Genomic DNA, 14,560 nt, shown 5'->3' with positions numbered 1-14,560 from the left:
TTTGCATCCAATCTCCATCGCTTTAGAACTAAGGGTTTTGGAATCTTTGCAAGGCGCTCAGCTTTCATCACGAAGAACATATGCCTAAAAAGATACCCATTTTTTCACCAAATATTACACTGGGATTCTAGTTTCCCCGATGCCCTACCAAAACATGCCATTATGTGCATGTTTGGTTTCCTATACTCCTCTAAAGTGTACACCATGGTGTTAAGGTACCTCCTTTTCCTCACTAGGTTAACAGCTCCAGCCTTTTCTATTTCCTTCTTCACATCCGAAAATACCTCCCTCGTATACACCCTTGCAGCAGCAGACTCAATTGATTTGAGATAAGTGATCATCACAGGCACAGTGTGTATGGAGTTGAATTGGAGGAGAATTTCCTTGTTTCTATATTCGCGTACTACTATTTTCAAGTTCTGGATCATCTTAAGTATACTTTGGGTTGACTTGGAGAACTTGTTGACGAATGCATTAATCCCCTCACAGTGTGATGTCGTTTGAAATCCCGCATAAAACTTGTCGCATAGGTACGCATTTCCCCACATTTTTCTCTTCTCATGCATTTGGTTGGCCCACAAACTATCCTTTAGCCCAAACTACTCAAGCGCATCCTCCCAATCCGCCTTAAATGCGGCAATCTCCATCTCCGAGTATAGCCACCGCTTAAACAAGACCTTTAAATTCTCGTCTTTCACGTTAAAGGTAACATTCGTCTCCACATGCCATGCACACAACCAGTGTGTCGCTTCAGATAAAACTTCCTTGACAACCTTAATCATCGCTTTATCTCTGTCTGTTACAACTACCAACGGCTTCTTTCGACACATCACCTCTAAAAGATTCTCTAACATCCAACGATACAAGGAAACGCTTTCATCCATCAACAACCCAAACCCAAAAATTTTCGTTTGCTTGTGGTTATTTACACTAGAGAAAATAACAACGGGCCTCTTGTACTTGTTTTTCTTGTAAGTAGAGTCGAAGGCCAACACATTGTCGAAGTATTGGTAGTCCGATCGGCTTGCATCATCAGCCCATATCGAATTCACAAGCCTTTCATATGCAGTCAAGCTGTACCTTGCAACTGACATCGGGTCCAAACCAGCCTTTTCTTCAAGATATACTAGGGCTGCATTTGCATCACCATCCACTAATTTCGCTCGCCTCGCCTTGTCAGCATAGTTATATGCATCTTTCTTCAAGAACCCAAGCAAGGAGTACCCTCCGGCCACCCCAGCCATATATCCCAGTATCTTCGACGTTGTGATTCCATGCACATGCATCCCATCTATCTGTGCCTTAGCTACCTCATTTAATTCACGGTGACTCGCTATCAAGTGTACCATCCGAACAGGTGCCAATTCATGATTGTACTCTGTCACTACTTTCCTTACCTTCCAGTTATTCTCATTCTTGTCCAAGTACACCAACAACTTTGCTTGGCAGCTAGTTCGGGTCTCTGGTTTGTGCATCCTCTATCTGTCTATTCTATTGTAGTGTTTAGTCTCTCTTAGTCCTTTTCTATTGCAAAAAATTGATATCTCACCAACTTTCCATCGCAATCTTTGCCAGAATCACCCTTCCGCACCCCAAATCCATGACATCTTCCATATTTACGGTAAAATTCATAGGCATCATCAACTCTGTCCCAAGCCTATTTTAGTAAATCAGCCACGCTCAAGCCGGCAACATCTCCATGCTAAACCATGTCATCCTCATCATCATCCTCAAAGCTCTTATTATCGTTAGTAAATTACCATTTCGGATCGACATATGTCCCACAAGCATCACCCTCACCTTCGCCAACTCCTTCACTAGGACCATCATCCATCTGGACATCCGTAAACACACATAAGATAATAACAGAATACAATATGCCCTACCATGCTCTGCACCAAGCTGCAGTTCGATTTTTACAACTATTAATTTAAATTACTACAACTCATATAACAAAAACTTTTAGTACTTTCTGTTGTTACGTATCCTTATTATAAAAATAACACAACTCTAATGCTCTCCACGCACCAATCAAACCTGTTCAACTCACCCTATTTCACTTTCACACAACAATTATAATCCCCAAAACCTAACTTTTTCCTCTAGTAGAGCAGAACCCAACCACCCCACGATTAGTGTCACTAGTTCACCTCTTACCTATTCTCTCCCAACTTTTTCCTGACGGCTTCGGCTATTGAGATGCTCTAACTTATTCAACAACACTATAATAGAAAGGATCAATAGCTTACACAACAATGTAGACTGAATGCTTACCTCATACTGGGTGTCCTCTACGGTCCCCAAATGTAGAGAGTAAAGTCTAGGAAAAGCATTTTCGTCCGCCGACATCACGTCACTTTGGTTGATGACCACTAAACCCTCTATCGATGAACCCCCAATGTCTGTTCCTCACACCTATCACAAGCTTGTGGGAACTGAACGTATCATGTAACCTTTCAAGTGACTTTTCAATGGTTCAGTGATCTATTCGAGATCGAACTGTGTTTGAACCAATTTAATTAAATATAATATGAAATCCTTAAAAATGCAATATATAAGTTCAACTATTTAAATTTCATGCTTTTTAGACTAATAAAATTTAAAATTTCACAATTTCTTTTAACAACTTGGCCAAAATTTGCAATTAAAATTTCACAAACAAGTTCATACAACAAGACAGGAATATTAAAGAATTCAAAAAACAGTAAATACGCTAAATGAGCTTATGAATCATGCTGCATATAATCCTTTTATGTTTGTAAAAATTTGAAAAATGATCCCAATCGTCATTGTGTTTGAAAATTCTATTCCTATAACTGCATAAAGTTAAATCAAATGTTAATTTTACAAAAAAATAAATCTGAATACATATATAATATATACTAAGACTTCCTGCTGCGTCAGTTCCATGAATCATGATGAGTATAATTCTAAGCCATCCTTAAGAACAATTTCAAGGAAGGATTTAATCACTAAGAAATCACACTAAACTCAGAAAAATTAACAAAAAACAACAACAATTAAGTCATGAGTAATAATAACTCAGAACCAACTCAACAATCAACATTCAACCAAAAAACTAGCATCAAATCAAGAGTTAGAGCAAAATTAAAATTAACTAAGAACTGGTGGAGGCTTACCAGTGGTGAAAAAGCTGAGCTTCAAGACAGGGAGAACTTTAAGAGAGACACAGCCACGTCGAGGAGAGAACGAAGACAACACCAACGACAATACGGATGACCACAAGCAGAGATCTCTACCGTGCGACTATGTCAGCTTAGAGAGAAAGAGTGCGCTTGAAGGGAGAGATTTTTCCAGGAGAGAACAAACCCCCACTTCACTGAGAAGAAGATCACGATGGAGAAACGACAGGTGCCGGCGAGAAACTCGACGACGGCAGCAATGGCACAAAACAAACAAACTCGGTCTCTTCTATGGACGTCACCGAGACCAAACGAGAATCGGCAGTCTCAGTTCAAGCGACACCAACGGCAATGAAGAAGGTGGAGGCATGGGGTTCAGTGGCTGCTAGGGTTTATTGATGTCTCTCTTCTCTGATGTGGTGTTGGAGAAGGATGAGAGGCTCATGAAGTGGGATAGAGACTCAAAGTAAAGCATCTCCTTGTTTTTTTTGTCAGGAACAAAGGCACGCCATTCACATCATATGAGCTGTATGAAATGTTTTTTTTAATCTATCAATGCAACATATTTAGCACACTTCATACATACCAAACCCACTTATATATTTACTTCAACATAAGCCCAAGCCCACACAATAAAAAATACCCATGAATACTCTAAATATATTTAATATTATTTGTGATTATAAAATTTTAACATCAAGATTATAATTTTTCTACGGTTAATTACTAGACAAAGCCTGCTATTGTGAGTCCAACTTCTGCAGCCATTGCTTGTCACTTATCAAAGTTCAAAGTCACTTTCATACTGAAAAATACACGCGTACACCTTCCTAATTTAACACGCATGCTTCAGCTTCTGAGGAAGGAATCCTCCTTCAGCATAGTAGAATTTTCCTAGTTTCTGAGTTCATTTTTTATGCTAATTCAGCTGACGGAATATTGATGTAAATATTCCCTACCACGTTGGAAGTTTTCAACGATTAAGTGACATGACAAAATTGCAATTGGACCTAATTTAGTCTTTATCCCATTATAAAATCATAATTCATCCCCAATTATCTAGATTGCATTTCTCTTCTTCTTACTTTACTTTTTCTTCCTCTTAATTGAAGCTTTCTGAAACTATGATGGGAGGTGAGTGATAAACCACTATTTTATGGTTTATCTTGTGCTTAATTGAGTGGATTTTATCAACTCTTTACCCACTTATTCATACTATTTGCATGTTTTACAATTCCTTCCTAGAATTTATTCTATGATTGAAAACATGCTTCTTTGGCTTTTATTTTCTTTTATTTAATTCTCTCTTATTACCATTAGATGCCTTGATATGTGTGTTAAGTGATTTCAGGGATTACAGGGCAAGAATGGCTTAGAGGATGGAAAGGAAGCATGCAAAAGTGGAAGGAATACAAGAAGTTGAAGAAACTGCAAAGCTATCAGCCTGACCCTCTCGCACTAAAATGACCATAACTTGAGCTACAGAAGTCCAAATGACGCGGTTCCACTTGCGTTGGAAAGCTAACGTCCGGGGCTTCGATTTGATATATAATTTGCCATAGTGGCCTGGTGCACGAAATTGTGATCATCAATGGCGCCATCAACATGGTACGCTCAATTGCAATCTCAACTCTTTATCACAACTTCGCACAACTAACCAGCAAGTGCACTGGGTCGTCCAAGTAATAAACCTTACGCGAGTAAGGGTCGATCCCACGGAGATTGTTGGTATGAAGCAAGCTATGGTCATCTTGTAAATCTTAGTCAGGCAGATTCAAATGGTTATGGATGATATATGAATAAAGCATAATGATAGAGATACTTATGTAATTCATTGGTGAGAATTTCAGATAAGCATATGGAGATGCTTTGTCCCTTCCGTCTCTCTGCTTTCCTACTGTCTTCATCCAATCCTTCTTACTCCTTTCCATGGCAAGCTGTATGTTGGGCATCACCGTTGTCAGTGGCTACAGTCCCGTCCTCTCAGTGAAAATGTTCAACGCACCCTGTCACGGCACGGCTAATCATCTGTCAGTTCTCAATCAGGTTGGAATAGAATCCATTGATTCTTTTGCGTCTGTCACTAACGCCCAGCTTTCAGGAGTTTGAAGCTCGTCACAGTCATTCAATCATTGAATCCTACTCAGAATACCACAGACAAGGTTTAGACCTTCTGGATTCTCTTGAATGCCGCCATCAATTCTAGCTTATACCACGAAGATTCCGATTAGGGGATCCAAGAGATAAACATTCAAGCCTTGTTTGCTTGTAGAACGAAGGTGGTTGTCAGGCACTCGTTCATAAGTGAGAATGATGATGAGCGTCACATAATCATCACATTCATCATGTTCTTGGGTGCAAATGAATATCTTAGAACAAGAATAGGATGAATTGAATAGAAGAACAATAGTAATTGCATTAATACTCGAGGTACAGCAGAGCTCCACACCTTAATCTATGGTGTGTAGAAATTCCACCGATGAAAATACATAAGAACAAGGTCTAGGCATGGCCGAATGGCCAGCCTCCCAATGATCTAAGAACTAGACGTCCAAAGATGATCCTAAGATATAAAATGGTCCAAAGATATCAAATACAATAGCAAAAGGTCCTATTTGTAGAGAACTAGTAGCCTAGGGTTTACAAAGATGAGTAAATGACATAAAAATCCACTTCCGGGCCCACTTGGTGTGTGCTTGGGCTGAGCATTGAAGCTTTCATGTGTAGAGACTTTTCTTGGAGTTAAACGCCCGCTTTTGTGCCAGTTTGGGCGTTTAACTCCCATTCTTGTGCCAGTTCCGGCGTTTAATGCCGGACAGTTTTGAGCTGATTTGGAACGCCGGTTTGGGCCATCAAATCTCGAGCAAAGTATGGACTATTATACATTGCTGGAAAGCCCAGGATGTCTACTTTCCAATGCCGTTGGGAACGCGCCAATTGGGCTTCTGTAGCTCCAGGAAATTCTCTTCGAGTGCAGGGAGGTCAGAATCCAACAGCATCTACAGTCCTTTTCAGCCTCTGAATTAGATTTTTGTTCAGGTCCCTCAATTTCAGCCAGAAAATACCTGAAATCACATAAAAACACATAAACTCATAGTAAAGTCCAGAAAAGTGAATTTTAACTAAAAACTAATAAAAATATGATAAAAACTAACTAAAACATACTAAAAACATACTAAAAATAATGCCAAAAAGCGTATAAATTATCCGCTCATTGATGAGCGGATAATTTATACGCTTTTTGGCATTGTTTTTAGGTAGTTTTTAGTAAGTTCAAGCTACTTTTAGGGATGTTTTCATTAGTTTTTATGTTAAATTCACATTTCTGGACTTTACTATGAGTTTGTGTGTTTTTCTGTGATTTCAGGTAAATTCTGACTGAAATTGAGGGATTTGAGCAAAACTCTGAAAAAGGCTGACAAAAGGACTGCTGATGCTGTTGGATTCTGACCTCCCTGCACTCGAAATGTATTTTCTGGAGCTACAGAAATCCAATTGGCGCGCTCTCAACGGCGTTGGAAAGTAGACATCCAGGGCTTTCCAGCAATATATAATAGTCCATACTTTATTCGAAGAATGACGACGTAACTTGGCATTGAACGCCAAGTACATGCTCCTTTCTGGAGTTAAACGCCAGAAAAACGTCATGATCCAGAGTTGAACGCCCAAAACACGTCATAACTCAAAGTTCAACTCCAAGAGAAGCCTCAGCTCGTGGATTGATCAAGCTCAGCCCAAGCATACACCAAGTGGGCCCCGGAAGTGGATTTATGCATCATTTACTTACTCATGTAAACCCTAGTAGCTAGTCTAGTATATATAGGACATTTATCTATTGTATTATACATCTTTTGACCACTTTAAGTCTTTGAATCATTCGGTCACTTGATCATGGAGAGGGCTGGCCATTCGGCCATGCCTGAGCCTCTTTCACTTATGTATTTTCAACGGTGGAGTTTCTGCACACCATAGATTAAGGGTGTGGAGCTCTGCTGTACCTCAAGTATTAATGAAGTTCTATTTTCTTTTATTCAAATCTCTCTTATTCTTATTCCAAGATATTCATTCGCACCCAAGAACATGATGAATGTGATGATTAGATAACCCTCATTATCATTCTCACTTATGAACGCGCGTGATTGACAACCACTTCCGTTCTACATGCAACAGAGCTTGAATGTGTATCTCTTAGATTCCCCAACAGAATCTTCGTGGTATAAGCTAGATAGATGGCGGCATTTATGAGGATCCGGAAAGTCCAACCTTGTCTGTGGTGTTCCGAGTAGGATCCTGGGAATCCGGAAAGTCTAACCTTGTCTGTGGTATTCAGAGTAGGATTCCAGTAATGAATGACTGTGACGTGCTTCAAACTTGCAAGTGCTGGGCGTTAGTGACAGACGCAAAAGAATCAAGGGATTCTATTCCAGTAGGAGCGGGAACCAACCAGTGATTAGCCGTACTGTGACAGAGTGCGTGAGCATTAGTTTTCACTGCGAGGATGGGATGTAGCCATCAACCATGGGTGATGCCTCCAGACGATTAGCCGTGCGATTGACAACCGCATAGGATCATTTTCCCGAGAGGATTGAAAGTAGCCACCGCTGATGGTGAACCCATATACACAGCTTGCCATGGAAAGGAGTAAGAAGGATTGAGTTGAAGCAGTGGGAAGGCAGGCGTCCTTGGGCCATACAGCATCTCCATCCACTTATCTGAAATTCCTACCAATGAATCTACATAAGTATTCTATCCATTTTATTATTCCTTTTTATTTATTATTTATTCCAGTAATCACAATTACCCTTTAATCTGTCTGACTGAGATCTACAAGGTGACCATAGCTTGCTTCATACCAACAATCTCTGTGGATTCGACCCTTACTCACGTAAGGTTTATTACTTGGACGACCCAGTACACTTGCTGGTTAGTTGAACGAAGTTGTGAATTCAGCTGCTGCCCCTTAGAAGCCTTCATCTCAAAATAATTAGAACATGGATCACAATTTCGTCCACCACTCATCACAACACCAAACTTAAATTGTTGCTTGTCCCCAAGCAACTGAAAACTAAATAAGATAAAAAGAAGAGAATATGCAATGAATTCCAAAAAATCTATGAAGATCAGTATTAATTAGATGAGCGGGGCTTTTAGCTTTTTGCCTCTGAATAGTTTTGGCATCTCACTCTATCCTTTGAAATTCAGAATGATTGGTTTCTATAGGAACTCAGAATCCAGATAGTGTTATTGATTCTCTTAGTTAAGTATGATGATTCTTGAACACAGCTACTTTATGAGTCTTGGCCGTGGCCCAAAGCACTCTGTCTTCCAGTATTACCACCGGATACATACATGCCACAGACACATAACTGGGTGAACCTTTTCAGATTGTGACTCAGCTTTGCTAGAGTCCCCAATTAGAGGTGTCCAGGGTTCTTAAGCACACTCTTTTTGCCTTGGATCACGACTTTATTATTTTTTTCTTTTTCTTTTTTCTCTTCTTTTTTTTCGTTTTTCTCTTTTTTCTCTTTTTTTTGTATTCACTGCTTTTTCTTGCTTCAAGAATCATTTTTATGATTTTTCAGATCCTCAGTAACATGTCTCCTTTTTCATCATTCTTTCAAGAGCCAAGATTCATGAACAACAAATTCAAAAGACATATGCACTGTTTAAGCATACATTCAGAAAACAAAAGTATTGCCACCACATCAAAATAATTAATCTGTTATAAAATTCAAAATTCATGCAATTCTTCTCTTTTTCAATTAAGAACATTTTTCATTTAAGAAAGGTGATGGATTCATAGGACATTCATAACTTTAAGGCATAGATACTAAGACACTAATGATCATAAGACACAAACATAAATAAAACTTAAAGCATAATTTTCGAAAAACAGGAAAATAAAGAACAAGGAAATTAAAGAACGGGTCCACCTCAGTGATGGCGGTTTGTTCTTCCTCTTGAAGATCTTATGGAGTGCTTGAGCTCCTTAATGTCTCTTCCTTGTCTTTGTTGCTCCTCTCTCATGATTCTTTGATCTTCTCTAATTTCATGGAGGAGGATGGAATGTTCTTGGTGCTCCACCCTTAGTTGTCCCATGTTGGAACTCAATTCTCCTAGGGAGGTGTAGATTTGCTCCCAATAGTTTTGTGGAGGAAAGTGCATCCCTTGAGGCATCTCAGGGATTTCATGATGAGTGGGATCTCTTGTTTGCTCCATCCTTTTCTTAGTGATGGGCTTGTCCTCATCAATGAGGATGTCTCCCTCTATGTCAATTCCAACTGAATAACAGAGGTGACAAGTAAGATGAAGAAAGGCTAACCTTGCCAAGGTAGAGGACTTGTCCGCCACCTTATAAAGTTCTTGGGCTATAACCTCATGAACTTCTACTTCCTCTCCAATCCTGATGATATGAATCATGATAGCCCGGTCTATAGTAACTTCGGACCGGTTGCTAGTGGGAATGATTGAGCGTTGGATAAACTCCAACCATCCCCTAGCCACGGGCTTGAGGTCATGCCTTCTCAGTTGAACCGGCTTCCCTCTTGAATCTCTCTTCCATTGAGCGCCCTCTTCACAAATGTCTATGAGGACTTGGTCTAACCTTTGATCAAAGTTGACCCTTCTAGTGTAAGGGTGTTCATCTCCTTGCATCATGGGCAAGTTGAATGCCAACCTTACATTTTTCGGACTAAAATCTAAGTATTTCCCCCGAACCATTGTAAGCCAATTCTTTGGGTTCGGGTTCACACTTTGATCATGGCTCTTGGTGATCCATGCATTGGCATAGAATTCTTGAACCATTAAGATTCTGACTTGTTGAATGAGGTTGGTAAGAACTTCCCAACCTCTTCTTCGGATCTCATGTCGGATCTCCGGATATTCACTCTTTTTGAGTTTGAAAGGGACCTCGGGGATCACCTTCTTCAAGGCCACAACTTCATAGAAGTGGTCTTGATGCACCCTTGAGATGAATCTCTCCATCTCTCATGACTCGGAGGTGGAAGCTTTTGCCTTCCCTTTCCTCTTTCTAGAGGTTTCTCTGGCCTTAGGTGCCATAAACGGTTATGGAAAAACAAAAAGCAATGCTTTTACCACACCAAACTTAGAAGGTTTGCTCGTCCTCGAGCAAAAGAAGAAAGAAGAGATTAGAAGAAGAAGAAATGGAGGAGATGGAGGTGGCTTTGTGGTTCGGCCAAAGGGAGAGAAGTAGTGTTTAGGTTGTGTGAAAATGAGGTGAAGATGGGTTTATATAGGAGTAGAGAGGGGTGTATGGTTCGGCCATTATGGGTGGGTTTGGGAGGGAAAGTGGTTTGAATTTGAATGGTGAGGTAGGTGGGGTTTTATGAAGGATGGATGTGAGTGGTGAAGAGAATAGTGGGATTTGATAGGTGAGGGGTTTTTGGGGAAGAGGTGTTGAAGTGATTGGTGAATGGGTGAAGAAGAAAGAGAATGGTGGGGTAGGTGGGGATCCTGTGGGGTCCATAGATCCTGAGGTGTCAAGGAAAATTCATCCCTGCACCAAGTGGCGAGCAGAAATGCTCTTCATGCCAATTCTGGCGTTAAACACCGGGCTGGTGCCCATTTCTGGCGTTTAACGCCAACTTCATGCCCTTTCCTGGCGTTTAACGCCAGTCTGGTGCCCCTTTCTGGCGTTAAACGCCCAGAATGGTGCCAGACTGGGCGTTAAACGCCCATTTGCTACTCTTACTGGCGTTTAAATGCCAGCAAGATCTTCCCCCAGGGTGTGCTATTTTTCTTTCTATTTTTCATTCTGTTTTTGCTTTTTCAATTGATTTTGTGACTTTCCATGATCATCAACCTATAGAAAACATGAAATAACAAAGGAAAATAGATTAAATATAACATTGGGTTGCCTCCCAACAAGCGCTACTTTAATGTCAGTAGCTTGATAGTGGGCTCTCATGGAGCCTCACAGATACTCAGAGCAATGTTGAAACCTCCCAACACCAAACTTAGAGTTTGAATGTGGGGGTTCAACACCAAACTTAGAAGTTGGTTGTGGCCTCCCAACACCAAACTTAGAGTTTGACTGTGGGGGCTCTGTTTGACTCTGTTTTGAGAGAAGTTCTTCATGCTTCCTCTCCATGGTAACAGAGGGATATCCTTGAGCCTTAAACACAAGGGATTTTTCATTCACTTGAATGATCAATTCTCCTCTGTCCACATCAATCACAGCCTTTGCTGTGGCTAGGAAGCGTCTGCCAAGGATGATGGATTCATCCATGCACTTTCCAGTCTCTAGGACTATGAAATCAGCAGGGATGTAATGGACTTCAACTTTCACCAAAACATCCTCTACAAGTCCATAAGCTTGTTTTCTTGAATTGTCTGCCATCTCTAGTGAGATTCTTGCAGCTTGCACCTCAAAGATCCCTAGCTTCTCCATTACAGAGAGAGGCATGAGGTTTATGCTTGACCCTAGGTCACACAGAGCCTTCTTAAAGGTCATGGTGCCTATGGTACAAGGTATTGAAAACTTCCCAGGATCTTGTCTCTTTTGAGGTAATTTCTGCCTAGACAAGTCATCCAGTTCTTTGGTGAGCAAAGGAGGTTCGTTCTCCCAAGTCTCATTACCAAATAACTTGTCATTTAGCTTCATGATTGCTCCAAGGTACTTAGCAACTTGCTCTTCAGTGACATATTCATCCTCTTCAGAAGAAGAACACTCATCAGAGCTCATGAATGGCAGAAGTAAATCCAGTGGAATCTCTATGGTCTCAGTGTGAGCCTCAGATTCCCATGATTCCTCATTAGGGAACTCATTGGAGGCCAGTGGACGTCCATTGAGGTCTTCCTCAGTGGTGATCACTGCCTCTTCCTCCTCTCCATGTTCGGCCATGTGGGTCATGTTAATGGCCTTGCATTCTCCTTTTGGATTCTCTTCTGTATTGCTTGGAAGAGTACTAGGAGGGAGTTCAGTAATTTTCTTGCTCAGTTGTCCCACTTGTGCCTCCAAGTTTCTAATGGAGGACCTTGTTTCAGTCATGAAACTTTGAGTGGTTTTGATTAGATCAGAGACCATGGTTGCTAAGTCAGAGTGGTTCTGCTTAGAATTCTCTGTCTGTTGCTGAGAAGATGATGGAAAAGGCTTGCCATTGCTAAACCTGTTTCTTCCACCATTATTGTTGTTGAAACCTTGTTGAGGTCTCTGTTGATCCTTCCATGAGAGATTTGGATGATTTCTCCATGAAGAATTATAGGTATTTCTATAGGGTTCTCCCATGTAATTCACCTCTTCCATTGAAGGGTTCTCAGGATCATAAGCTTCTTCTTCAGATGAAGCGTCCTTAGTACTGCCTGGTGCAGCTTGCATTCCAGACAGACTTTGAGAAATCAAATTGACTTGCTGACTCAATATTTTGTTCTAAGCCAATATGGCATTCAGAGTATCAATCTCAAGAACTCCTTTCTTCTGATTCGTCCCATTATTCACAGGATTCCTTTCAGAAGTGTACATGAATTGGTTATTTGCAACCATTTCAATGAGCTCTTGAGCTTCTGTAGGCGTCTTCTTCAGATGAAGAGATCCTCCAGCAGAGCTGTCCAATGACATCTTGGACATTTCAGATAGACCATCATAGAAGATACCTATGATGCACCATTCAGAAAGCATGTCAAAAGGACACTTTCTGATCAATTGTTTGTATCTTTCCCAAGCTTCATAGAGGAATTCACCTTCCTTCTGTCTGAAGGTTTGGACTTCCACTCTAAGCTTACTCAATTTTTGAGGTGGAAAGAACTTTGCCAAGAAGGCATTGACTAGCTTTTCCCAAGAGTTCAGGCTTTCTTTAGGTTGTGAGTCCAACCATATCCTAGCTCTGTATCTTACAGCAAAAGGGAATAGCATAAGTCTGTAGACCTCAGGGTCAACCCCATTAGTCTTGACAGTGTCACAGATTTGCAAGAATTCAGCTAAAAACTGATGAGGATCTTCCAATGGAAGTCCATGGAACTTGCAATTCTGTTGCATCAGAGAAACTAATTGAGGCTTAAGCTCAAAGTTGTTTGCTCCAATTGCAGGGATAGAGATGCTTCTCCCATAGAAGTCGAGAGTAGGTGCAGTAAAGTCACCCAACACCTTCCTTGCATTGTTGGCATTGTTGTTATTTTCAGCTGCCATGGGTTCTTCTTCTTTGAAGATTTCTGTTAGGTCTTCTACAGAGAGTTGTGCCTTAGCTTCTCTTAGCTTTCGCTTCAAGGTCCTTTCAGGTTCAGGATCAGCCTCAACAAGAATGCTTTTGTCTTTGCTCCTGCTCATATGAAAGAGAAGAGAACAAGAAAATATGGAATCCTCTATGTCACAGTATAGAGATTCCTTGAGGTGTCAGAGGAAAAGAAAAATAGAAGGAGGAGGTAGAAGAATTCGAACTTATCACCAAAGACAGAGTTCGAATTGTGCATTGAGGAGGAGTGTTAGTCCATAAATAGAAGGTTGTGAGAAGGGGGGAAGAAATTTTTGAAAATAAATTAAAAACATTTTAAAAAATTTTGAAAAATACTAATTGATTTTCGAAAACTAAGAGTGGAAAAGAAATCAAGTGATTTTTGAAAAAGATTTTGAAATTAGAAATTAAAAAGATATGATTGAAAACTATTTTGAAAAAGATGTGATTTAAAGAGATATGATTGAAAAGATATGATTTTAAAAAAAATATGATTGAGAAGATATGATTTGAAAATAATTTAAAAAGGTTTGATTTTAAAAATTAATGACCTGCCTAACAAGAAAGATATGATTCAGACATTAAACCTTTCTCAACAGAAAAGGCAACATACTTGAAATGTTGAATCAAATCATTAATTGATAGCAAGTATTTTTGAAAATGGAAAGAAATTGATTTTGAAAACATATGATTGAAAAGATATGATTTAAAAAAGATTTGATTTTGAAAAGATTTTGAAAACTTGAAAAAAATTTGAATTGAAAACAAAATTTTCCCTCTTGTGCCATCCTGGCGTTAAACGCCCAGAATGGTGCACATTCTGGCATTTAACGCCAAAAACACTACCCTTTTGGGCGTTAAATGCCCAGCCAGGTACCCTGGCTGGCGTTTAAACGCCAGTTTTCCTTCCTCACTGGGCGTTTTGAACGCCCAGCTTTTTCTGTGTAATTCTTCTGCTGTATGTTCTGAATCTTCAATTCTCTGTATTATTGACTTGAAAAGACACAGATTAAATTTTTTTTTTTTGGATTTTTAATAATGAGGAATAATCAAAATGCAACTAAAATCAAATAAACAATGCATGCAAGACACCAAACTTAGAAGTTTGTATACTACTGACACTAACAAAATGAGAATGCATATGAGAAACAACAAAACACTCAAGTCAAGAGAATTTAAAGATCAGAGCAAGGAAATCATCAAGAACAACTTGAAGATCAATGAAGACAT

The 14,560-nt window shown here is 39.9% G+C and overlaps 1 protein-coding gene and 1 non-coding gene across 2 annotated transcripts; one reads left to right on the top strand and one right to left on the bottom strand.

Annotated features, from left to right (window-relative positions):
- Positions 1–599: 599 nt before the first annotated feature.
- LOC130956941 (protein FAR-RED IMPAIRED RESPONSE 1-like) lies at positions 600–1,475 on the bottom strand. The gene has a single exon (XM_057883868.1). It carries the CDS (start codon positions 1,473–1,475, stop codon positions 600–602), a length of 876 nt encoding a protein of 291 aa, XP_057739851.1.
- An 11,299-nt stretch (positions 1,476–12,774) lies between these two features.
- Positions 12,775–12,882, top strand: LOC130958419 (small nucleolar RNA R71). The gene has a single exon (XR_009077542.1). It is a non-coding gene; the product is annotated as a small nucleolar RNA R71 (small nucleolar RNA).
- The last annotated feature ends 1,678 nt before the right edge of the window (positions 12,883–14,560 follow it).

Source organism: Arachis stenosperma, chromosome 10 (genome assembly GCF_014773155.1).
Source record: "Arachis stenosperma cultivar V10309 chromosome 10, arast.V10309.gnm1.PFL2, whole genome shotgun sequence".
NCBI classification, from domain to species: domain Eukaryota; kingdom Viridiplantae; phylum Streptophyta; class Magnoliopsida; order Fabales; family Fabaceae; genus Arachis; species Arachis stenosperma.
Note: the sequence above shows the minus strand (reverse complement) of the source record. Positions and strands in the feature narration are given on the sequence as shown.